Source organism: Grammomys surdaster, unplaced genomic scaffold (genome assembly GCF_004785775.1).
Source record: "Grammomys surdaster isolate TR1022 unplaced genomic scaffold, NIH_TR_1.0 126187, whole genome shotgun sequence".
Lineage (NCBI taxonomy): Eukaryota > Metazoa > Chordata > Mammalia > Rodentia > Muridae > Grammomys > Grammomys surdaster.
In genome coordinates this window covers 6,129,744-6,155,656 of record NW_021620993.1, presented here as the reverse complement: position 1 = coordinate 6,155,656, position 25,913 = coordinate 6,129,744, and the positions used below count along the sequence as shown (strand labels likewise).

The window sequence follows — 25,913 nt, the reverse complement described above, 5'->3', positions numbered from 1 at the left end:
GAGCCAGTGCTGGAGCCTCTCCATCAGGGACCAGAGCCTATCTTGGACCCAAAGGAAGAGAGCTTCAGAGACCCAGCAGAAGGTATGTGGTATAAATGCTTTTTAAAAGTGATAATCTTTTCTCTGTCCCAGCTAGCTCCCAAATAAATGAAACAGAGACTATAAGATTTATTTTATAAGCTTTATAGCACAGTAGCTGGGCAGTTATTAATCTATTGCTCTAAACTATCTGGCTACTTGCTGGCCAAAATACTTGATTTTTAGTATTGGTCTGTCTCTGCCCAGGTGTGTTCCCATGTTGTCATCGTCGTCTTCTCTTCTCCTCCTCCTCCTCCTCCTCCTCTTCCTCTTCCTCCTCTTCTTCCTCTTCCTCCTCTTCCTCCTCCTCTTCTTCCTCTTCCTTCTCCTTCCACCCTCCCTTATTGGGGGGGGTGCAGAGAAATCAGAATTTGAATAATACAAGGATAATCTTTACACGGATTACAATAACATTATGTCTACAATGTGGCCCCAAGGTGTCACCATAGGTTTCTCTGAAAGTCCCTGTGGACACTTATGTACCTGCAGGTTCCAGGTAGTTGTTATTCCACAAGCTGTTCCCTGACTAACTCACATACAAAACTTTTGCTCCCAGCCATACATGGTGACATACACCTTTAATCCCAGCACTGTGTAGGCAGAGGCAGCAGGATCTCTGTGAGTTTGAGGCCAGCTTGTTCTATAAAGCCAATTTCAAGACAGCCAGGGCTATCACACAGCGAAACCCTGTCTTTAGAAGTGGGAGGTGGGGGAATGGGGTATAGTCTTACTTAGGGTTACTATTGCTGTGATGAAACACCATGACCAGCCTGACAGTGGTGACACAGGCTTTAATTCCAGCAGAGGCAGGCAGATCTCTGAGTTCAAGGCCACACAGAGACACCCTGTCTCAGAAAAGAGAAAAAGGAGAAGCCAGGTTGTTGTGGCACATTAATCCCAGCACTTGGGAGGCAGAAGCAGGCGTATCTCTGAGTTCGAGCCCAGCCTCGTCTACAGAGTGAGTTCCAGGACAGCCAGGGCTACACAGAGAAACTCTGTCTCAAAAAAACACAAAAAGAAAAGAAAAATTTTTTTCAAGGTCCTCTTGAGCTACCTAGAGAGTTCAAGGCCTGCCTGGACTAAAGAGCCAGTCCCCAGAAAGAAAAAGTTGGGTCTTTATCCATGGGTTTCACATCTTCACATTCAATCAACCTTGGGTAGAATTTTTAAGTGTCTACTGAATACAAATAGGGAAAGAAAGTACTTTTTCTCCCTGTATAAAACTGGGGGCTCACCTAGGGCTTTCTTCATAGAAGCTGGGAAGCTGCTAGTTTGGGTGCTGGAAACGTCTCCGAATTTATTTCAAAGAACAGTGATCTCATTCTGTTGAATACTTTGGACATACAGCCCTCAGGGCCTGCAGTATTTGAGGTAAATGGCTAATACTATTGCTTCAGTTCTAGGTACTGGCGCTGAAGTGGATTATCTGGAGCAGTTTGGAACTTCCTCGGTAGGTATTTAGCCTTTTATGACAGCCTCAACTGAAATGTGTAACCCAGTTAGCCCAGGCCATTTATCCTTGGTTCCTGGAGCATCCTATAGTTGCTGTATCATGTCTAGTCAAGTCTGAGTGTAAGAGCCCTTGTCTTGCAGCAGAGTCCTGACCCAGGACCCCTTTCACTCCTAGATAATCCTGGGAATGTATTTGTTAAAGCAATGATGAATCCCGCTAATTTTCCTTGTCCCTTCTCTCCAACTCTCAGTTTAAGGAGTCTGCCTGGAGGAAGCAGTCTTTGTACTTGAAATTTGACCCCCTTCTGAAAGAGAGCCCTTTGCGGCCAATGCTGGTGGCCCCAGTGACAAATAGGTATGTCCCTCCTTTGAAGCTGTTACCACAAGCCAAGGAATCTAGTGGCTGTTACTAAATGTACTTTTGGGAAAAGGCTAATCTCTACCAGAATGAGTAATGATGACAGCCAAACAGGACTTTGAGTGTAGAGCCAGCCTTACTTCTCAGGTAGTCCATGTTTGTAAGGAACTCTTCCCTGCTTTCTTCACACAGGCCACACAAGCAATAATTGCACAGTAGGGGTATCAAGCTGGGCCAGGTCAGACAGTCTGTTATGAGTGGAATTCTAGTTCCACAGTAATGCCTGTTTCTTCATGAATCATCCATAACTATTTGTATTATAAAGGCAGATGTGAATTGTGACAGAAGCCATAGGGCCTTCAAATCTGACATTCGTGGGAAAACTAAGGCTGGCGAGTACTACTTCAGAAGAAAATATAATCAAATAATACTAAGAATTATGTGCTAAATCTAACACAAGACCCTTGAACTCAGGGAAGAAAAGATTGTTCCCCCCTCTCACTAGCTATTCATCCTAAAGGCTCTGAGGACACCATGGTAAGGTATCTACACTGTCTGCACAGCTTGCTATGAGCAAGGGAACCATCAGGCATGCCTCGTAGGGACAGTGAGTGGGCAGGTGGGAGAAGGGGGACTTGAGGCAGTAACTGCCAGGCCCAGATCTCCATTCTCAACTCCTAGTCTTTTGTTTGTTTTTGTTTTGTATTTGTTTTTAGACTAAGACTGGAACACAAAACTTGTTAAGACAACACTAATGACTTTTATGCCTCATTCAATACTCAGAGCATAAAGTGATCTTGCTGCATGTTTGGTTTCAGTACACAGGATACAGAGGAGTCTAGCTCTGGAAATCCAATAGAAGCCAAGCTTGTCGACTTGGATTTCTTGGGAGGTCTAGATGTTCCTGTAAGTACTTTGGTGTCTTTGATGCAATTTTTGTGGTCCAAAGAGATGAGATCTTGAGAACCTGTGTTTTATCCACACAGGTATCAGCCCCACCCCTGTGTGTCCTTGAGCCTAGAGGTCTCCTTCCTGCTGAGCCTATTGTGGATGTGCTGAAATACAGCCAGAAAGACATGGATGAAGTGGTGAGACCTGGTAGCTGCTTTGTAAAACTTGCCACACAGGCTGCCTACAGGAATTTCCTACATCCTTCTGTCTCAGAGATCAATGAACAGCAAGCACCTGGACAGTTCTGAGGGCCCTCACTCTGAACTTGGGCCTGTCTGTGGTACTTGCTTTTATACAGCCAACTGGAATAGGTTGGGGAGCCCCCTTGTGGGTAATGTAAGTTAATACATAAAGAGATACTCCCAAGTCCCTGCTGGGTTCCACTATAGCGGGTTCCCCTCATGAGCATGCCTGGCATCCTCACTTGGCTTCATACTGGAGTTACCATAACCCAGTAACATCCTCAGAGACTCTGGATATGAATGAAACAGACCCTAGTGGGAAAGATACCCCAAAGATACCTCTGACTGGTTCACCTGCTGACCCAAGCCTGTGGTTTTTGTAGGTGAACGTGTTGCAGCAAAAGAACTTGGAGCTGAAAAACGAGAATGCGGACCTCACCATGAAGTATCTGGAGATGGGGTAAGAGTACAGGCGCCAGTGCTGACCTAGGTCTGCTCGTATAGCCACAGATGCTCATCCTTTCTTCTTCTACAGGAAGATCGTTGATGGGTTTGAGAAGATGGTGTACAAATCAATGGGTGAGTGCCAGCTGTGTCTCTCTCCCCTCGGGTTTGAGGTAACAATATATTGTTTATTTCTTCTCCTAACCCATGCTCTGAACCCACTGAAGCTGTGAAGGTTTAATAAAGTGAGGTACCCATGTCACTGACATTCACTGAACAGCTGGTAGCCAAAGCAGATGCTGTGCAACTGTCACACTACACCCTGTCCTGCCTTCCCCTCCCTAGAGAGAATTAATTGCAAATTGTGGAAACACAGGTGTCCCTGAGGAATCTCTATCCAGCAGTGACTCTGATAGGTCTTCCTGTTCTCCTTTCCCCAAGACCCATAAACCACTTGTCCTGGTGTTAATCTAAGCCTCTCACTGTTGGGTCTTGAGGCAAAAGCAGCTGTGTAACACAGGGCCGTTTACAGTCCAGAGAACCTAAAGTGGGGCCAGGGATGTGTGTTACGGACACTTAGTGTCCATGCCTGCTGTTGCTGGTTGTCCGTCTCTTTCCTGCTGCTCTGCCTCACCTCTGTTTCACTGCTGTCTCTGGCATCAGGTGGAGTGATGACTTCCTAATCCCAGGTGCTTAATTTTTTTTTTTTCCCTTAAGAGGAGGCTGAGAAACAGAAGGAACTAGCCGAAGACAAAATCCAAAAGGTTTTAAAAGAGAGAGACCAACTTTATGCAGACCTGAACTCCATGGAGAAGTCCTTCTCTGACCTTTTCAAACGGTTCGAGAAGCAGAAGGAAGTGATTGAAGGCTACCAGAAGGTGTGTTGTATCCCCTTTTGGTCTTTGCTTCAGAGGGCATAGTCCATACCAGTGGCACCATGAGCTGTGTTACATATACCTGGTTTCTTGACTGTACTTTTCCTTGGCACCAGGCTGTGTGATATCCTATCAGCAAGACAAGCTGTACCCAGTAGATTGTGGTAGAAGAGCACAGCCAGTCTGTGAGGTAAAGGTTTTAGAGGCTTTAGTAGCCTCAGCAGAAAAGACTGAGGATTTCCTCGCTCTTTGGTAGTCTGTCTGGCATGCATGAGACCCTTAGCTCAATCTCCATTAACTTTTCAAACCTCCTGTCCCCCCAAAGGAAAAAAAGGGGGGAAAGGACCTTGGCAGAGTTTCATAGTTAGAGTTTCCATTGGCTGTGAAGCGACACCATGACCAACTTTTATAAAGGACAACATTTAATTGGGGCTGGCTTACAGGTTCAGAGGTTCAGTCCATTATCAAAGCAGTATCTAGGCAGTCATGGTTCTGGAGGAGACAGGAATTTTGCATCCTGATTGGAAGGCAGCCAGGAGAAGATTATCTCCCACATGGCTATGAAGAAGGTCTCTTAAGCCCACTCCCACAGTGACACACTTCCTCCAACAAGGTCACTCCTCCTAATAGTGCCACTCCCTTGACCAAGCATATTCAAAACCACCACACAGAGATTGGTATTCTTGGGAGATGGAGGTTGGGGGACAGCTGACAGTGAGCTCAGGAATATCTTGGCAAGAAAGGGGAAACTGGAAGAAACAGGACTTTCCCCATGATGTCTAGTGGAGAAGTCATTTCAGGAACCAGCTTCTGAGCTCCAGTACGTCCTGCTCCGGGATCCTCAGTAGTCAACTTTTCACTATGGTTGAGAGAGGCCCAGAGAGTCCTGTGGGGAGCAAGGCTGTATATACCATATCCCTCATGTCTGCCACCACCAGCCAGTCTGTGGTGGTCCTAGTCATGATTTGCACTCAAGTAGGAACTGATGCCTGGTAGTAAGGTCTGGGATCAGGCCCAGGTCCCAGAGGTGACAGTCCAGAAGCTTTCTGTACCTTGAAGGTGGGATAGACTGTTGGGGTTTTAACAGCTCTGGCTGTTCTAGAGCTCACTTCATAGACCAGGCTGGCCTCCAACTCACAGATCTGCCTGCTGCTGCCTCTCAAGTACTGGAATCAAAGGAATGCATAACCACACCCAGCTCAAGAGACTTTTTAAAAAATTTACATTCCAAATGTTGCCTCCCTTCCCAGTCTCCCCTCCCGTTTGTTTCTGAGAAGGGTGCTCACACAACACCCCCCCCAGCATCCCCCTTCCTTGGGGCATCCTCTCCCACTGAGGCCAGACATGGCTGTTCAAAAGGCTTTTTCTAAAGAGAAAATGCCTAGTTCTGTATCACTAATGTCTCCAAAAGCCTTAAGTGTCTACAGTCTGCACCTAACCCTGGGGGTCCCCAAGCCTGGACTGGGCTCTAGCTTTGATGGAGCAGTGTACTTTTAATGTGTCCTATTTGTTCATTCTCTAGAATGAAGATTCACTGAAGAAGTGTGTTGAGGAATACATAGTGAAGATTGGAAAAGAAGGCCAGAGGTACCAGACGCTGAAGGCTCATGCAGAGGAAAAGCTCAAGCTGTGAGTACCAGATACCCATCCTGGGAGGGAGGGTTGGCTAGCCTGTTGTTGAGCCAGGCCTAGCCTGTGTCTGTTTCTACCCCTCAAGGGCAAATGAGGAGATTGCCCAAGTACGCAGCAAAGCCCAAGCAGAGGCACTGGCTTTCCAGGCAAGCCTGAGGAAGGCACAAATGCAGATCCACTCACTGGAGAAGACTGTGGAGCAGAAGGTAGGGCACAGAGGCCCCAAGGCCTGCTCAGGAGCTGGCTTCATTCAGGGGTTGTCTGGACATTATCTTTCAGGAAGTCCAGGGCCAGCCTTTTCCTTTCTAGTCTCCTTTTCTACTTGAGATGGGTGGGACCTTCCTAGCCAGTTGCGATTCCCTCTGAAACCCCACAGAAACCAGCCTCATCTTTTCTCCTTCAGACTAAAGAAAATGATGAGCTGACCAGGATCTGTGATGACCTCATCTCTAAGATGGAGAAGATCTGACCACAGCCAACTATCACCAGCCCTCTTCTGTCTACCCATTTCCTTGTCTGTCTGATTTCTCTCTTATGTGTGGTTTATTTAATGTCTATTCATTTCTAAGTTTCATTACTTTGAAAAGACTAAAGTTTAATTTCAAGCTCAAAGTCAGCCCAGATCCTGTTGTTTATAACAAGCTCACTTGCCTCTTTTTTCCAGGTAATTCAGCTTGCTTGAAAGAGTCTCTCTGCAATCCTTATATAACAGTGGTTCTCAGCCTTCCTAATGCTGTGACCCTTTAATACAGTTTCTCATGCTGTACTGACTTTCAGCCACAAAATTTTCATTGCTATTTCATAACTATAGTTTTGCTATTGTTATGAATCATAATGTAAATATCTGTTTTCTCATATTAGGTGACCCCTGTGAAATAGTCATTCAAGAGTCACAGGTTAGCTGGGTAGTGGTGGCGCACGCCTTTAATCCCAGCACTTGGGAGGCAGAGGCAGGCGGATTTCTGAGTTTGAGCCCAGCCTGGTCTGGACAGCCAGGGCTACACAGAGAAACCCTGTCTTGAAATCCCCCCCCCCAAAAAAAAAGAGTCACAGGTTGAGAACTGCTATTATATATAAACTTGCGAAGGGAGTTGGGATCCAGAAAACTTGGTTGGTTTCAGAGACTTCCTGAAGCTTTTGAGTTGTTTGCTTTCTGAGCTTAAGGTGGTTCCCTGTAGAATGGAATGTTTTGCCTCCCTTTAGAACACCCTGTATCTTAAGGAGCTTCCCTCCAAGATGGGAAATTATCTCCTAGAAACACTGGCTATACAAAGCCCAGCACTGGCCTGAGGCAAAAGAAAGCCATTACCACTAGACCTTTCACCCATCTTGTCCCCCTGGCTGTGAGAGCCCTTTATGAACCTGATCTCTACCTGCTAGGGAATGAGCAGATAGGAGATCGTTTCAGGCCACATAGCTTGGGAGAGAGGCACCCTATCCCTGATAACCTTCAGACTGTATACATCAAAAGTTAGGCTCAAGTTTCCACTTAAAACCGAAGGCTAAGTAACCAGGGTTTGATGAGTTTGGTGCTGATCTGACAGCCTGTATTGCAGATACTGGAATACACATGGATGTGGGGGTATCTACATTTGTGGCTGCTAAGGCAACAGTGTAGAGTGGAGACTCTATGTAGCAAGGAGCCCAAATGGACTTCTAATGAGAAGGAAGTGTATCTCAATACGGCAGCAGCAGTTCTCACTGGTTTCCAGCTTTCCACCACCCTGCAGATAATGAAGGGCAGCTGTGGACCATGGTACACACCAGAACAGACACTTAATAAAAGCTCAGTGTATAAAACTGAGGTTAAGTAGACTGTCTCAAGTCAAATTGCAATCAAGACTAGTGACTCAGAAGAAAGACCCCATTGTATGCTACCCTGTATGTATCCTGTAGTACAAGAGGAGCTGGGGACATGATGTGTGATGAGGATTCTGGACAGGCCCAGGAGCTCCATAGAACTGGTCCTAAGTTCAGATGTGACCTAGTCAGCCCCCAGAAACAGTAAGAAGGCTGAAGATTTCTGCACGTCTGAGTACGACAAAGTCAACATAGCTCATGTGTTGCTGTAGGGCTAGAACACAGCGTGAGAAAACAGTTCCCCAGGCCAGCAGCTGAACCTGAGGCAGTGTTTCAATAGGGCATGAATGGGTCCCACCAAGAGAGGCCCAGGCCAACATGTCCCACTCCAGAACTAAGCACCCCTTAACCAGGCCCACGATCAGGACCTGCTGTGGAGACAACCTTCTAGTCTGCAGCTGGGGGTTGGAGGTCCTCAGGAAGTACCACCAGGAGTTAAAGCCAGTCATGAGCCATAGGATTGAGGTAAAGACTCTGGGTTAGCTATCAGAGGTAAATGTGATTGGACTCAAGTCCAGTAGGCCTGTGTTAATCCTATTTGGAAGATAGTGTCTTGCTAAAGCAGAGGCCAGCAGAGCTAGATCAAGCATTACTGAGACGGATAGTCTGACCAGCCTTTTGGGGGCAGGTATCCCTGAGCCTTAAACCTCTCTCTTCAGCCAAAGTCGTTATCATTCACTTACAGATCCATGGGACCTCCCAACTAGTCTTATAGGGCCATGCCACAACTGCCCTACACAGAGACGGGGCAGGCATACTTCTACCCAGGGGTTTAATTGCTAAGCGTGTCAGCCAGACTCACAAGGGAGCTGAGGCCCAGAGAAACAGCACTCACTGGATGGGAAAGTAACCAGATGCAGGGCGTAGCAGCACTTCTCTCACCTGGGTTTAAGCGTCTAGTAGGACCCAAAGCCTTGGAGTTGATCAGTTACCCACAAGCAGGGCAGCAGTATGGTTGCAAAGGTTTCCTGTTACTTGGAGCTGTTAAGGAGGCCTTCAGAGGTAGAGGTCTGTAACTAGGCCTCCTCACTGACTGCCTGGCTTCTCCAATCCCTCCTAGAACTGCCCTGTGCCCTGGTGGGACCTCTCCCAGCCAAGCCAGAGTCTGTCCAGAGAAAGTCCTGAAGGGCAGCTGGATGCATTAGGATAGCCAGCCTGGCCTGGGGCCATGCTGAGGACACCGGCCGCCCAGCAGCAGCCTGGGCTGAGCCACTCCATGACAAAGGAGCCTTGTATGGCTGAATGGGCATTTATCCTGGGGGCTGAAGGGGGCTCTGGCACTGGTCCTCCATGAGTAAACATGACCCTAGCTGGGCACACAGCAGCAGGGCCAGACTTCCGTAGCCCAGTGTCCCTTGACACTGCATAGTGGGTGCTTGTAGGCCTCTCGCCAGGGCAAACAGGGAATGCCCTGAGGCAACTGGAAGGAGACAGTTATCACAGTCCACAGAAGTAAAGCATTACAGAAGCCCTTCCCACAGTACCACAGCATTAAACGTCACTGTTGAAGATTAGATGAATCTCCCTAAAAATTTATATGCTGAAGCCCAAGTCCCCAACAGGATGATCTGAGGATGTGAGACCCTAGTAATTAGTGTCATCATGAGAGTAAAACCTGATAAGAGGAGGTAAGTAAAGCCTGGCATGGTAACGCATACCTTTAGTCCCAGTACTTGGGAAGCAGAGAAATCTGAGTCTGAAGCCAGTCTGGTCTACATAGTGAGTTCCAGGGCAGTCAGGGCTACAAAATGAAGACTTGGCTCAAACCACTGCACCCTACCCACAAAGAGTTGCGCTCTCCATTTGACCTGCATGACCATGGGTAGTACATGTCAGGCAAAGTGCTTTCCCAGACACTGATGGGCTGTACCAAGCCTCCAGTCTTAGGGATTGCTGTTCTGGTGACTTTATTTTCACAGGTCTAGTAAAATAAACTCACCACTAGAAGAGCAGCCTAGCCACAGTCTACCCTTTAACCAGTGGTCCTAGCCAGGCTGGTGGCTCCTGGGATGTTGAGCCCAACCAGAGGAAGCCCACTCACCTCTGAGGTTCCAAGACCACGTAAGAATGAGTGTGGCCCAAACTGCCTCCTTGGGCCAGACAAGACCCTTTAGGGTGGGCTAAGTGGACCCTCCAAGTAGATCTCTAAGCCAACCGTTATCACCTAGGAGAGGGTGCCCTGCCCCCCTCCAGAAATGCCTCCTCCCAGACTAGGTGTTGCACCCAGCCCAAGGTGGACCCCAAACACTCTTGACCCCTCAGAGGCCTGACTAGTGAAGCTCTAGCCTCTGGAAGACTTTCAGTGGTGTTTTCAAGTGTAGAACCTTAACACCCAAACCTGAACCCTAAACTCCCACTTCTGAATCCTTTTCTGGCTGAAGTGGGCTGAATCTTGTCTTGTCTCTCTGGAGAAGGCCTCAGAAAGGCAGGACATAGATGTTCACCCAGGAAAGATCACACTGGGAATGTAGACCCACCTCTACATCTGAGATGGACTCTGCCTTTCTGGGGTGTGCTCAAGAATAGATCACAGAATTGAGCTATGTCCAAGGAGGCCAGGGAATCCCTATGATGGCCCTATGTGTGTAGAGACAGGCATATCTGTACTGATAGTACTCTAGTAGCCTCTATTCCCTAACCCTAGGAATTTATTTCCAAGCTTTGCATTTATCTGCCATCAGGTCAGGCAGCCTGCAGGGGGCACCAATGGACAGGCCTGACCCTTCATGTAGGCCATAGGAGTTGTCTGCACCAAGCCAGCTCTATACTCACAAACACATCTAGTTTCATACATACCTTGGGGCACTGAGGACCCTCCAGGCGCTCCCATCAGACCCTGACCAGCTAACCTTATCTCTGATCATGAGTACCCTCACTAACTCACACTTCCTGTCAGGAGGAACTACATGCCAGGCCAGCAAAGAGATGCCAGGCCCTCAAGGGTAGTAACTAGTCAGCTATAGCAGGTACCATTACATGCTGTAGGACAGGAGTACATAGCAAAAGAAAACCTTGCCCAGAGCTCAGTGGTAAGCAGATGTGGATACTGCATCCCAATACCCTGAATCACCAAGTTCCCCCAGACTCACCCACTCACTGTTATCTATGCAGGTTTGCTATCCTATGCCCCTTCACACATGAGGGAGCAGGCCAGAACTCCCAGAACACCTGATACCAAATTCCAGGCTGAAAGAGCACAAGTATATATGGATGAATGAACTAATAAACACACCAAGACACATGCAAGTTTGTCTCATCCACTCAGGCCAGCAAGGGTTAGGTGGGAACAACATGCCCCAGGAGGGCTAGACTCCTAAAAGTGGCCTCTTAGAGGAGGCCAACATCCCTGTTATGTATCCTCTGTATTGAGAGCACGGAGATCCTTGTACACACAGATATCCAGGGGAACCAAAAATGTTAAGAGGACACACAAAGTAGTATCTTCTTACTGGGGAAGGTAAAACACCTATATTCCATTCAGAAAGCTAAGAGTGGATTTTGTTAATGACCTGGTGACTTTTTTGCTATCTGTGAAGGCAGACCTTACCCACCTTTGGCTATAGACACAGACATCATCCAAATTCCCCAGAATGTTTATTCCAGGCTTTCCTTCCCTAGTTCCCAGTTAACAGAACCTACTCTAGAGGAGCTGTCACATGGACTGCTGACCTCTGAGCTGCTGGGAAGAGACCACGCTAGATTCTAGACCTTTTAGCTATAGAACCCACCCTCATAGTCACATGTACTTTATAAAGGAGTCTCTAAGTAGTCACACCTTAAGCTTTACTGTGCACCTAACTTGAAATGATTATTGCCTGAACACCTAGAGGGAATGACCGTGGCCTGGAAACTTTCCTGAATTATGTAGTGTTTTAAATATGCTTGTAACTTTAATTTTTTTCAAAGTCTACTTTTAATGGTGGCTCTTAAATGCTTTAATCTCCCTTTTAGCCCACTACTCACCAGAGGAAGTGGGAAAGAAAGGATAAGGAGGAAGTGGATCTGTTTAGAGATGGTTCTTTGGAGCAATTCCTGTCTGCATTGTCAGGAAATCAGCAGTTCAGTTCACAGGAGTCAGCAGCGGCAGCTCAATAGAGTTGGGATAGCAAACACCAATCAGCAGCAGTGGCATTACCTAGCAGAGACAGCCAGGCCACAGCCTTGACACAAGTCAGGAGTAGGGACCAGGAGGGACACCAGAAGAAGTTGTGGCTGTGCCTCTCTCAGCAAAGCAAAGGTCAGTGAAGACAAGAGACCCACAAGCATTGCACAACTATCTCTATAAGCAAGCCTAGCTCAGTCACCATCACTGTCCATTGAGTCCTATCTATACTCCCTCCAAACATGTGTTCTCCACAGGTCTTGCCTCAGCACATGCATCTGTCTCAGCTAACATCACTCTGCCAATCAGCCTGAGACCTCAGAAATGGCAAGAAACTGCAGCACACCACCAGAAGCTTTTTGTTACATTTCTCTCTATGGAGTCCTGATAAATGGAGCTCAACTATAACAGTGTAAGGTAGACCAATACATGTGTGTCATTAGCAAAGAATCCTTCATCACGTGTCCTTTCACGTGCTTGCTTTAACAGAACATCCTCTCTCATGCGTTTCTTCCGCCAAACATTCCTTCACAAGCCTGCCTTAGACTTTCACTTTTGTCCGCTTCAGGAAAACACGCCTTCAAGTGTTTGCCTCAGCAAAACACCATCCAACAGAACTTTTCAAAGAACCCTTAAGTTTCCACTTCATATGCTGACAGTGAACCGCCCGCCTGGCATAGACTCCTAAAGTCTGATCTAGGTTGACGAACTCATTCGGAACCAAGTTTTCATTCTCGTCTCTTTGCAGGTCACTTCCTTTCTGTGACCACCTGCAGGCTCCCCCACACTTCTGTAGCCGTCCACCCCTTCTGCCCACTCCTGAAATTCTCCCGGTCCCAGTAGTCCCCTGGGTCGGGCTCGGGGTGGCAGGAGGCAGCCAAAGCCCTGAGAGGAAGGATAAATTCATGGGAGGGTGAGCCCACAGAAAGTGAACAAGAGCAAGGAGAACTGTTAGCTAAGAATGACATTCACCAAGGGCCTTCTAAAAAAGAAAGGACCCCCTCCCCCAATGTGCTAATAAGCCACCTGTGGGCTCCCCGTGTGCATGGCAGGTGGTAGCCCTGTAATGAAGACAGCCCTGTCACCTAGCCTCTAGGTCTCCAAGGTATATCAATCCTGAGGACCAGGGGTTCTGTGGGGAGTCACAGGGGCTATGCCTGAGGGGTTTTTCTGGCAAGAACTGCAGTATGGGCAGAGAACCCCAGGCCCTCTATCCAGTGTTTAGTAAGGCAGAGAGATTGCCGGCATCCTGGGATTCTCTGAGTTAAGTAGGATGAACTGGGACAGAGCAGGCTTACAGATAATCTGAGGAAACCCCCTAGAGAAAACTCTGAGCCTAACAGTGATACAGCATATACCATCTGACAGGGCAATTCCAAAGCTGAGCCCATGAGGCCAGCACTGTGTATGTTTCAGGTGGGGATTCAGGGCCCTGCCAAGAGGATCTAAAGCCTGGGAGGGCTAGCCCTTCTGCCTGGGGTCTCTGGCCCAGCCTTGGGGCTGTTCTTCCACACAATGTCAACAGTGTCTCCCATACCAGCCAATTTACCATTGAGCTTGTCTTACTAGCTACCCTAGCCTAGAGGACCTGGGCCTAGAATCTTCAGGAAGTCTCCTCACCTTCCTCAAACTCCAAGGAGAATGACCAGACAGCAAGGCTGACTAGAGATCAGAAAATGTCACTCGTTGTCCAGAGCTGGGGTCAGCCAGGGCCAGGCATAGATCCCCACCAGAAACCCAGTGTTCTCATCATAAATAAGGCCTGGACCCCAAGACTCTAAGAGTCCTGACATATCTGACCTGTTCTCATGTCATGTGTGAGCACCTCCTCTCTTCCAGGCTAAGAAAGTGTGAATGGGGCAGAAGAGAAAAGCAGACACATTGAGACATGGTGCAAGGACCAGGATAGAAAGAAAAGAGTGGGTTCTAGATCTCCCTCTGTGACTACTAATGCCCCCAGTGCTCTCATTGTGTCCTCTGACCCCCACCCAACAGTTCATCACCAGACAGGCTCACCACTTTTACACTCTTGGGCTACACAGATAGCTCCCCACATTGTGCCAGCAAACACAGGCTCTGAGGTCCCTGGGTATTCAAGACCAGAACAACAGTGGAGCATAGGAAAGACCTTTCCCCAGTCAGGAAGAGGCTGGCTGGGGAACTTGGCAAGACCCAGCTTCTCATAGCATGCAGGGAGACAACATCCCCAACTAGCAAGGGCCCAACCAGCAAATGAGTAAGGATAGTAGCCACTGACCATCTGGAAGGTCAGCCCACTTTATACTAGATAGGGTCCACCTACTTCATACTCTGCCCTGATACCTGTGACAGTTAGATTCCTCCGGACCCCACCTCTACTCCCCATCCTAGGCATGTAGAGGTCACTAAGTGGCTGATCCTCTACCAGGCCAGGTAGCCAAAGCAATGGGTAGGGCCAAGTTAGAGTGCCTCTTGCACTTGATCTTCACTTAGGAGGCACTAGAAATCATAAACATATGGCCAGCAGTGTCTCCCACCCAGCCCTTAAGCAAGTTATCCACAGTCACAGAAGGGTGGGACCCAATGTGAAATGAACAGTCGTGTCTTCCAGTGCCCATCCACCAGGGCCACATCAGCCCATCTACCATTGAACTAGTCTTACTAGCTACCCTGGCCTAGATGAGCTGGACTTGGAGTCTTCAGAAAGTCTTCCTATCCTGTGAGTTTTGTTAAGGAAACTTTCCCTCTCTGTGCTAGAGATGAAACATCAATGGTGGAAACCAGGTCTGCTTCTGACCCACCCTGTAAAGGGGACACTATGACTCAAACTAGTATGTTGAGGCCTGGGGACAGTGCCCTTTTATCATGTAGGGAGCTTCCCAGAGCAGACAGAATGAAACCTGCAGGGTTAGGACCTTTCTTCTACATGAGGCTTCAAAATGCTGGTTAAGGCCTCACTTGTCCAACTTCTGACTCTCCAAGGGATCCACTGTGTCTTTGGGAGGCCCTGCCTGGTCCCAGGACTGCCCAAGGCAGGAGGGCTGGGCCAGATCTGTGTTGCCCCAACGTGCCTGCTTGTTCCCTCAGGAGGCCTGATGTGCCAGGTGCTGCTCTTCTGCCAGGAACATGAGCTCACCTCGACCCTAGGGCAGGATGGGAGAGGCTTCCCCACCCCACAGGCAACGTGACTTGCCTGAGGTCACAAAGCCATATCTCTGGCTCCCCTCCTTGCCCTAGCTGCCCATTCCCACCACTTCCTGGAACACTCCAGGGGGTCTGACCTGTTAGTTTCTCACAGAAGTTGGGGCCTCATGTGTGTAGTGATAGTAACAGTCAGCTCTGACAGGGAGCCAGGGACATCAGGGAGGGCCCGGTAGTCTAGATAGGTTCAGTAAACTGAACTCTAGCAATGTACTCAAGACACCAAAAGATGTGAAGGCAGAATGTCCCATCCAAGACATAGGATGCCTGAGCCCTTTGGATCAGGCATCATAAGAGGGCAAGCCTAGGCCCCAGCAAAACCACTCCAGGCCAAGGGCAGAGGGGGCTCTTGTACAAGCACAAGCCAGCAGTTGTGGCTGTTGTTGACATGTTTTGCCTCTGCTCCCATTAGCCAAGCAGGAAGTGCCAGGGGCTCTCCCTGCGGGCTGACAGCCAGGCCTCCTTGGTGTTTCTGGGAACCCCCCTCCCCACACACCCAGAAAACAGGAATGTACCCTTGCCCTGAGTCTAGGCTTGTCTGGCTCCAGGTGTCCCACCAGCCCCACTGAGATGTCCCCTCCTTCAAGTTGGAGGACAACTGGGTGAGGCCAGAGCAGCCAGCAGAAAAGGCTTCCTGTAGTAGGAAGCATCAGGCCAAGGGGAGATGTGGGCTGGCTGGGCTGATGAAGGCTGCTAGAGAGTGGAGGGGTTCATCTCAAGGAAAGTGAGGAAGCTAAAGAGACAGGCCAGGTGGTCACAGGGCTGTAGCCTAGGCTGGGTCACTACTTATTTTTTCTAGCAGTTTCTCCTGTATAGCCATGTTCTACAACCCATCTTCCCAAAGACAAAGACCCAAAGACCTCAAAACCCAAACCCCTAACCTTAACCACAGAGGAAAAATGCAGCTTCTTTAGAGTAACAGCAGCATGAGGAGAGAGAAGCCAGCATAAAGCCAATCACTGTGAGGCTGTGGGCCCACTTCTGGTCACCAGCATGGGATGAGGAAGGAGCCCCCGGCCCTTACCTCCAGAGCACAGTGACTCTCAAGATGTTTTTTACCCAGCCACACAATCACCTAGGGACGAGATGGCCCTTGGAGCCTGACTCCAGAAACAACTTTTTTCTGGCAGAGTTGATAGCTTTAGGCCCTGCACTCTAAGACCACCTCCTATTCAGGAACCTGAAGTGGAAACTTCTAGATCTTCGGAAAGTTAGTTATGCCAAGTGATGACTTGCTGGTACACACAGGTGAAAGGATGTCTTGCTAAAGCAAACACGTGAAAGATTGTTTTCCTAAAGCAGACACAGGTGAAAGGATGTTTGGATACAGCAGACAAGTGAAAAGACCCTTGATGAAGGAGTAGAAATATGACCCCCTTGGTTTGCTCCACCTTGCTTGAGAGCCAAGTGGATGTCGGCACCACTGGCCATGCTGTAGTAAGCCAGGGAGTTGGGATCCTTGATAAAGATGTCAACATGCTGTAGTTCCTGTTTCCCTGCAGGCAAGCCTGTGGCTCCATGAGTCTTCACTTTGATGACAGAGACCTGATCTGTGAGTGGGAGAGTGAAGATCAGCCCCTAGCCATTCAGCTTCCATTCTGTCTTATCCTGCATGTTGGGTACCTGCACTTCGATGGATACTGGACCCTTGTTCCTGTGCAGCAACTCTTCCCTAATGACATGCATGTATTGGTTTGCCTTACATAGCGCTGTTGAGCTCAAGTTGTGATAATGCCGCCATTGAGAGAAACTCGCCCAAGAACTGCTTGTGCGGTTCCTGCGGCAGCTTGCTACTTCAACAACCTCGCCTCAGGCCAGTTGGCGAGCCTGGTGGTTTCTTCAGGATTGAACTATAGCTGCCTTGTGTCTGCTTGCTGAAAGGACCAGACTGTAGCTGCTGGTTTATGCCTGTTGTCTGCCTGTCTAGAGGACTGGTCTGCAGCTGCTAAGTCATATTTGGTGTTTGCTATGGGACTGAACTGCTGCCCAAGAAGATCAAGCATGCCTGCAAAGAACTACTGCTGAACAGGTCCACATCCCCCAAATCCTTTGTTCTTTCACTGCCTCTGCTGGATGGTGGGCTAGAGGAGAGTTTGAACCCTATTAAAAGTAGGTTGCAAAAAATATGCCTAGAGGAACCCATGGGCTCCTCCTTGCCATGGACAGGCACTTTCCCACAGGGGGACCAGAAACAGACAGGCTCGAGACTGGAACTTGAACTTGAGGGTAGAAGTGGGTTATACATTTTCTGGCACCATGTCACAGACACTGGGACTATGGGGATGTTCGAACAGGGAAACTTAAGTCCAAAGAAGTGGCAAGCCTCAGGGAGCTCCAAGGCTGGGGTAAGGATGTGCTGGGAACCATCTGGGGTGGTCACTGTGGTCTCTGAGACCTGGACTGTTAGGTGCTGGGGATAGGTGGTCCTGTGTGCCCTCTTAAAGGAGTCATGAGTCTGAGAGTGGGAGTCTGAGAGCAGCAGCTGCCAAGACCTAGGGGTATAATTACCAAACTCTGAGTATTGAACACTAGGTGGAGCCCCTCTCATGACCACACAAAACAGGCACCCCAACCCTATGGGGAGGTGGGTGTCCTCGTCACTGTTACTGCTGGGATGACTGCCCAGTACTCTACCACTCAAGGACATCTTCCTGTGAGGAAAAGGCAGGACCAGAAGCCCTTGTGTTGCTGAGAGTTTAAGTAGGGGACATGGCCACTGAGGGGTTTGTCACCAGTTCTCTGGTTTGAAAGGCAGTAGGAGAAAAATGATAATCACACTGGGGACTTGCTTCTGAGCCAGGAGACTTGGGAGGACGGCTGGTGGGGGGCTTCAACTGGACATACAGTAGGCACTTAGCAGGGCACATACAGTAGATGCCTGGATATACAACATTTTACACAGTAGGTGCCTAAGCACACAGTAGGAACTTAATCCATACAGTAGGTGTCTGAGTACACAGTAGGCACTTAGCCTCTTGGGGGCTCTGGAACTGAGCAATGTAGTGTAGTGAGCCACTGCCACCATCTGAGGAACACAGGGCCAAGGGGACAAAGCTGTGGAGACAGTCATCTTGGCAAAGACTGGAAAGCTGCCTACAGCAAGAATGGTAATATCCTCCTGGTTACTCCTTCATGGCCCTGAACTGAGGGCTGGAGGAAGTTACTGCTTGAGGTTATGAGGGACCAGGGGACACTGAAACCTCAGGTGAGGGTGGCATAGAGATACTGTAGGCTTGGGGAATAGGAAGAACCTTCAGGACAGATATGTAACTCCACGCAGAGGAAGGCCTAGTAAGACACAGGCCAGTCCTACCAAGTGCCCATTCCTTGGACTCCCCAGCAGGTGCTTCCAGTGGTTAAGAAGAACCTAGGAAAAGAGGTCATAGCCCAGCAAATGGCAGAGTAGCCATCCCTCCTGATGCTTAGAACACAGGCTTCCCATGGAGAACATGGTGACTGCTTCTGTGGATATCTTGGGCATGAATCTTTGCCCTTGTCCCTGCCTATGAACACCAGTTTGCCGGGCCCTATTCTTCCAGGGGGTACCATAGTAGAAGAAAGCCATGAAACCAGCTGATCCAGGAAAGCTCTCTATGTCCATGTGCCCCCATGCTTGATGTCAGCATGATCTGATTTCATAACTAGTCTGGATTCTGCCCCAGTAGAGAATGAAGCACACCACTCGATATATTTTAATTATATCTTTGAACACCACCAGCGCAATTGTTTCCAGATGGGGACCCTGAATGGGCATTCTTCCCAGCAAACTAGGGTAGAGGAGGGGACATACACCACAGACCCATCCCACACTGACCATGGCCCCTGGCACAGGGCTTGCTCCAGTGTTTGCCAAGAAGTCAAGGCTAGGAGTGGCTGTTACTCTTAATCATAGTTTCCATTTGACAGATGGGGAAACTGAGGCTCAGGGAATCAGGTTTGAGGAGCTGACCTGTCTTGAGTTATACAATAAGATATAGCAGTTGATGCCTTGACCTCAGGCTGGGAGATTGCTGGGGTGAACTAAACCAGATCCCAGAAGAGTAGTGGGTAAAGCACAAGATGGCATCTGATAGAACCTGCTTAGAAGGACTGACCCAAGGGTTCCATACATAGGGTGGATGGCTCCAGTTCTTAGCTGGGCAGCAAGGAGGAAGGAAGGTCACTAGGCAATCAGTGATGGAGACCTCAGGATTCTGCCAGCTAATAAAACTTGTCCACTCTCTTCCTGTCATTTCCCATGGAGGGGCTGCCTAGGAGTCAGACTAGAGATATTTTATCCTGCCTGTCTGCACCCACTCCAGTCAGAAAGGTCTGAGGCAAAGCATGGATCAAGTTCTGTACACAGGAGTTAAATGAGCAGTAAGGGACCAGAAGGGCTTCTAGGAGACCCCATCCCAGCTCCATCCTCACAGTGTCCAGCAGAGGCTGGCCAGCTAGCCTACGGAGGACAGGACAGCTTTGAAGAGGAGAGGAGAATCTGAGCTACAAGGCCTTGGAGGTAGAACTGGTCTGGTCTCCAGGATCTGACTACAGTGTGCTTGGGTAGTAGAAGACTCCTATTCTTAGCCTTGGCCTAATCCTGATGATGCTTGCCCAGATGGGTGGACCAGCTCAGGGTTCAGAGTCAGTGCTCAGACAGTCCTGCCTCATCTCACACTGTGATCCTATGAAATAAACCTAGAAGAATAAGACACTGGTCACCCAGTGGTATTCTTAGGTTGCAGACACATGGGTCACCAACAATAATATCTAGGTCACCTTGCTCATGGGATGAGCTCTGCTGCCCATGTTTGGCCAAAGCTAGCAACCCAGAAGCAGCCCCATCCCTGGTCTGGCTCCTTACAAGCCTCTACCAGGAGACTAGAGGGAGAACCATTTGGCCATGATAGGCTGGACAGCCTAGTGCTGAATGTGAGGTGCTCAGACGAGCCGAGAGCTGCCCACAGGGAAGTTCCAGCCTGAAGGGCACTGGTTGGCTTGTTTGGTGGGTAGGTAGACACTATTCTATCGTCTTCACCTCTCTGTGACCTCCAAATGACCCGAGTGAATATAGGCTGCCAGGGTCAAGGCACAGGCACATCGTGCCCTGGGCTCTAGGCCAGTTCACTCTTACTGCCAGGCCTGGGGCACCCACAACAGACATGACTTCATTCTCCTCCAGCCTCATGCCTGCTGGGTGCAGAAGAGGTGGGGGCACCCACTGGGCCCACCAAGGCAAGCGTGGGTGCTTGTTCACATGGGCTTTCCAAGGGAATGACTCATCAGCTCCACCCACTGAAGGCCCCCGGCCGTCTGTTCTAGGCAGTGGGAGACAGAGGCAATCCTGTCTACGCCAGGTATCCCCGGGCCCTCACTGTCTCTAAGTGAGACGTCTGCTCTTTGATGCTTCCCTGGAGCCCCTCTCTAAGAACACCAACAGCACAAGAAGGAGATGGCTTACACTTGGACTGACAGGCCTGCCTGCCAGTCCTTAGGGATGCATTATCTCCCATGATAAGCAGTTCAGAAGCCACCCCTGCCTGCAGGTGCCAGGGTCCCTGGAGATATCAACTCCATTTCCACTCTCCATCCTCCACACCCCCATTCCCCATCCTCTTACCCCTGCCACAACTTCAGGTGCCAATTCCCAGGATCCCACTTCTACTCTGTCCTCCACACTTCATTACTCCTCCTCCTGCGACCCCTCTCTCCATTCCTAACAGGTGCTTGCCCACTCTACCTCCCAGATCCTCCCCTTCCCACATATTTGACCTGCCACGAGTTCACCCCACCACCTCATTTCCATCACTCTAGAGCCCAAACTTAGAGACAACGAAGCCATCTGCAGACTTTGGCTCCACCAGATTTCTGGCCACCACACCTGTATCCCCCAAGCCCATTCTGGAGCCTACCCACCATACCTTCCCCCTGTCCCCACTCCTAGCCAGCCCTGTGCATGTCCATGCTGCTCACTCCACCCCCAGATCACTCTGTCCATCTGCTGGTGGTCGATCCATTTATCTTCTGGCAAACATTTACCAACTGTGTATATTGTCCCTGTGTTGTTGGGAATAAGCCAAGTTCTCATGGAGCTTGCCCCCTGCCTGGGTGTTGTCAATAAATAAGCCAAATCGAGTGGCCACCAGCTGGCAGTGATGGGTGTCCTGGTGATCATTATGGGTGGGTACGGTGGGAGAGTTAGAGAGGACAGCAGGTGTCAGGGGAGGGAGTTCATGAAGGGAAGTCCTTGGAGAGACAGTCCCAGGGAAAACTTCCTGAGTATCCACTATGTATCTAAAGTTAGGGCTGCCATGAAGGAAGCTGTAAACCATTTGAAAACTTCTGGATCTGTAGGAGAACACTGAACAGAACTCAGGGGTACATTGCACCATGTTAGGTCTGTCTGGGATACTTCACTGAAGTAAAGGGACACAGGAGCCTTTTGCTCAGGACTATGTAGGTGGGGTTGGCAGGTCACATCCACACACTTCCACCTCCATTTGCCTTGACCTTCAAGGGCCAGTGACAGCATGGACGACTTTACTGTAGCCCAACTTCTCCTACTGCTGGCCTCTAGCTTGGCACCTTTTCTTGGCAGGAAATTTCCAGGTACTCGCCACTCTAAATAGTTCAGTACATTTAGAGCCTGCTACTGGTGGATTTCTGGAGTGGCCGTGGAGAACCACTTTGCAGTAATTTAGAAAGCCCTCACCCCTTAGGGGAGCATGTGTACCTTTGGTGGCTAGGTCCACTCAGGACATCAGCATTAGTCAGATAAGTCTGTCCTCCATGGGCTGGCCCTATGTCCTTTGCTCTGGGTCTGACATAGGAGAGGATGAGTTTAGTTCTGCATAGTCATGTCCAGTGCCTCTCTCCCATCTGAGTTGGCAAGTAGGGTCCAGCCTAATCCAGTACTCTCTTCCTTCAGTGAGCCTGGGGTAGAGCAAGAAAACCCTCCCTCATCCCATCTTCTCTGGGCATCTCAGTCATGTTCATCTATCAGGCCCTGGAGATCAGGCACTGAGGATAAGGTCAAGCTAAGCTGTGACCCTGGGGGCTCTCCCACTGCACTCCATGGGCCTGTTAAGGAGCTGCTGGGCTATCACTACTGGGGAGAAAAAAAGGCTGGCTCAGTCCCACAGAGAGGCTGGAGGCCCTGGAGACCCATCCACACCCCTGCCCACCATACTCCCTTCCACAACTCGAAAGACTCTTGCCAGAAGACAGGCTCAGAGATAAGGTTTGAGAAAGAAAAAAAGGTAAAACAAAAACTGGTGGCCCGCCCCGGGCCTGATTAGTTGCAAATCCCAGGAAGTTTCCACCCCATCCTGAAACCCCATCTCTTCAGCTCACTGCTGTAATTCCGTAGTCAGAGCCGTAGTCAGAGTTATTATCACCACCCTCCAGCCTCTGGGGCCCACCTCCTCTCCAGAGGCTCACAGTCTTACTTTAGAGGTTAGCCAAATGAATCTGGAGCTGACCTATCCCATACTTGCTTTAAAACACATGAGAAATACCATGTATCTCAACTCTGGCCAGCCCCGCATGGTTGCTGACACAGAGCTGGAGCCCATGGGGCAGTGAGATGTCTCTGATGAGGCTTATTTCCTACCGCACCAGAGCACCAGACTCCTGGAGTGAGGCAGGGCCTGCAAGGAAGAATGTGCTTGACTGGACTGGGACTGGGGAAACTGGAGATCCCCCAGGTCCCAGAGGTGGGCAGGCAGGGCTACAGAAAGACAGATAGGGCCAGATACCTGAACAAGTGGCTGTGTACCCACCAGCTGCCCTGTTCAGCCCTCCAGCTTTGGGGGCTGACAGCTGTTGAAAGACAGCAGGGCTGCAGACACCTAAGACTTTGGGGATGGCTAACTACTTTCCCAGTTCAACATGCATAATGGAGCCTGAGGACATGGATCCAGTCACCTACAGATCAGCGAAAGTGCAGAAGAGCAGGAAACCATGGGCACTGGAGCAAAGATGCTACATGGGGAAGCAGATAACCTAGATAAGGGGACAGAGCCGAGGACACAGCCCAAAGCAGGAGGCTACACTGGCCACAGGGTGTAGGCAGGCCTAGCCCTTAGTTGGCTGCACAGTGTGCGTGGTGCCGTCCGGCAGATGACTTAATCACAGGCGGGCTTTGTCCCTGGGCACCAGCCCCCCTGCCCGGATCCTCCGCCTGGACTGGCGGCAGGCCGCACACACCCACCCCCACCCGGCTCCTAGCAACCTGCAGCCAAGCATGGGCAAATTCAGAAGGGCTGGGGGCTCTCATCAGGCCTGGGAACGATGCGGGGGTGGCCATGGGGTGCGGCCAGGGCGGATCCATCCAGGGCTGGACTCAAGGGACTCCCTCCCAGGCTGGCCCGTGCCAGCCCCTGAGGAGGGCATCCTGGGAGTGTCTATAGCTGGCATTTTGGCAAACAAGGCGCCAGCCCCAGGGGCAGGGGGCTTTGTATACTGCAGCCCCTTCTCTTCCTGGGGCCCCCACCCGCCTGATCCTGTCAGAGCCTTAGAAAGATAGACAAAGGCCCTGGGAGGCCCTGGGAGGGCTGGGACAGAGGCAGGAGATGGAGTTTTAATGACCATGCTGTAATGGTGGGAGCAGAGGCAGCTCGTTAACCCTGTCGGGCCCTCATACTGGGTCCACCTGATGCTGGCCAGGCCCCCATCCAGCCCTTCTGCTGTACCCATCTCTGACCAAATGAGACTCAGGAAACAAGTTGCAAATTCACCGCCAGGGCCAAGGTCTCAGTCTCTATTCCGCAGCCACTGCCCAGTGCAGAGCAGGCTGTGAAGTGGGAGGGTCATGGCTGGACCCAGGCCCAGAACACCGCACGCCCATCCGCCATCGCTTCCTTCTACACTTGTGACTTTCCCATTTCCTGACCTTGGAACTCAAGTCCAGCCTGGGTGTCTCCTGTATGTGGGAACCTGCCCTCCTCCAGACTGAAAGCCCTGGCAGAGCCTGCCTGGGTGGGACTCTGAATGCTGTCTCCCATCCCCCACCCCTGGAAGATCTGACTTGGGAAGGTAGAAGAAATTCAGGCCAGTTGTGAACTAGATTCAAGAAAGCACCAGTGCCAGCCACCAGCTATGCCCATAGGAGGAGTCCAGGCCCTACCTCACTTTCCCCACGTCTAACAGGGGCATGTGGCTAGGGAGAAGGCAGTTGTCTTAAGGAATGCATGAGGACAGTTCACCTCAAGTACAGGGCTGTTGACACAGGAGATAGGATGAGGTCCTGGTACAAGAAGCACTGGTGATCCCAACATCCCTGCCTGAGCAAGGGAGGAGCAGCCAGAAGGCTGCATCAGAGGCACAAGGTAGTCTATGAACAGTACTCTGGAGTACCCCTTCCCACAGACAGTGGATAGGATGGCAGGGCTTATGGGGAGCCTCATGGGGAAGGGAGTACAAACTGTTCAGTGGGTAAAAGCCCTCAGGAGAGATGGTCTCCCCATTCCCAGGAAGGATGGCACTCTAGCAGTCTTGAAATCAATGCCAGACAAGGAGATTAAAGCTCAGACAGGGTGGTATGTCCCTAGGTCTTCTGCATTTGCTCCAGGGACAGGTCCCTGTTCAAGAGGGCTGCTAACTTCTGTCTGTCCCTTCTAGAGTCAGAAAACAGGGAGAGTTTTGATTCCTAGTCCTTCTGGTCAACAGCCTCTCCAAATGGCCTATAATGAAGAGGCCTGAGGAGAAAGCAGAAGGCAGAACTATAGAAGGCATCTCTGGGCCAGGCAGTGGTGGCACACGCCTTTAATCCCAGCACTTGGGAGGCAGAGACAGGAGGATTTCTGAGTTCGAGGCCAGCCTGGTCTACAGAGTGAGCTCCAGGACAACCAGGGCTACACAGAGAAACCCTGTCTCAAAAACAACAACAACAAAACAAAACAAAAAATAAAACAAAAAGAAGGCACCTCTGTTTTCAGGACCCCAACCAGCAAGTTTGGAGAGTGCTGAGCATGGGAGGGTGAGCCCAGACCAAGGACAGTCAATAGACAAGATAAGAAGAGGCCATCTGTGGTGGCTCAACAGGGTGGAAGATCCAGCCAGAGGAGGGAGGCCTGGAAATTTGGATGGACAAGGTTAGAAGACTCCTTAAGGTTAGATTGGAGTAGCTGGGAGCACAGGTCGAGCAGCGGCTGAGTCTGGACAGGGTGTAGTAGAAGTACTTGTGGCCTGAACAGTTTTGGAGGCTTAGTTAAGGTGCCCGTTAGGAGTTAGAGAGATAGCTCAGTTGTTAAGAGCACTTGTTGCAGGCCTGGCGATGGCCTTTAATCTCAGCACCTGGGAGGCAGAGACATGCAGATCTCTGAGTCAGAGGAGTTAGTGATAGTACAGCCAAGTTTACTAAAAAAAAAAAAAAAAAAAAAAAAAGGAGCACTTGTTGTTCTTGCAGAGATGCTGGTTCAGTTCCCAGGACTCATATGGTGGCTCACAACCATCTAACTCCAGTTCCAGGAGATCCAATGTCTTCTCCATGGACACTAGGCACTTACTGCACAGCATACACATAGGCAAGACGTTCTGACACATAGAGTAAAAAAAAAAAAATTTTTGTAAAGAACTAGTTTTTGCTGAGCAGTGGTGGCTCACGCCTTTAATCCCAGCACTTGGGAGGCAGAGGCAGGCGGATTTCTGAGTTCGAGGCCAGCCTGGTCTACAGAGTGAGTTCCAGGACAGCCAGGAATACAGAGAAACCCTGTCTCAAAAAAAAACCCCAAAAAATAAAAAATAAAAACAACAACAACAAAACAAAAAACAAAACAAAAAAAAACTAGTTTTCTTAAAAACAGGGTCCAGGTGCACAG

General features: G+C 49.9%; 1 protein-coding gene across 1 annotated transcript in view; it reads left to right on the top strand.

The window, feature by feature from the left end:
* Tacc3 (transforming acidic coiled-coil containing protein 3) overlaps positions 1 to 6,584 on the top strand; it is a 14,170-nt gene extending 7,586 nt beyond the window's left edge. The window contains 11 exon segments of the mRNA XM_028758094.1: positions 1 to 82; positions 1,476 to 1,528; positions 1,782 to 1,885; positions 2,707 to 2,794; positions 2,875 to 2,976; positions 3,405 to 3,481; positions 3,557 to 3,600; positions 4,183 to 4,343; positions 5,863 to 5,969; positions 6,058 to 6,178; positions 6,376 to 6,584. The exon segment at positions 1 to 82 is cut by the window's left edge and continues 10 nt beyond it. Coding sequence (XP_028613927.1) covers positions 1 to 82; positions 1,476 to 1,528; positions 1,782 to 1,885; positions 2,707 to 2,794; positions 2,875 to 2,976; positions 3,405 to 3,481; positions 3,557 to 3,600; positions 4,183 to 4,343; positions 5,863 to 5,969; positions 6,058 to 6,178; positions 6,376 to 6,441 — 1,005 coding nt within the window. The 3' untranslated portion in view covers positions 6,442 to 6,584.
* The last annotated feature ends 19,329 nt before the right edge of the window (positions 6,585 to 25,913 follow it).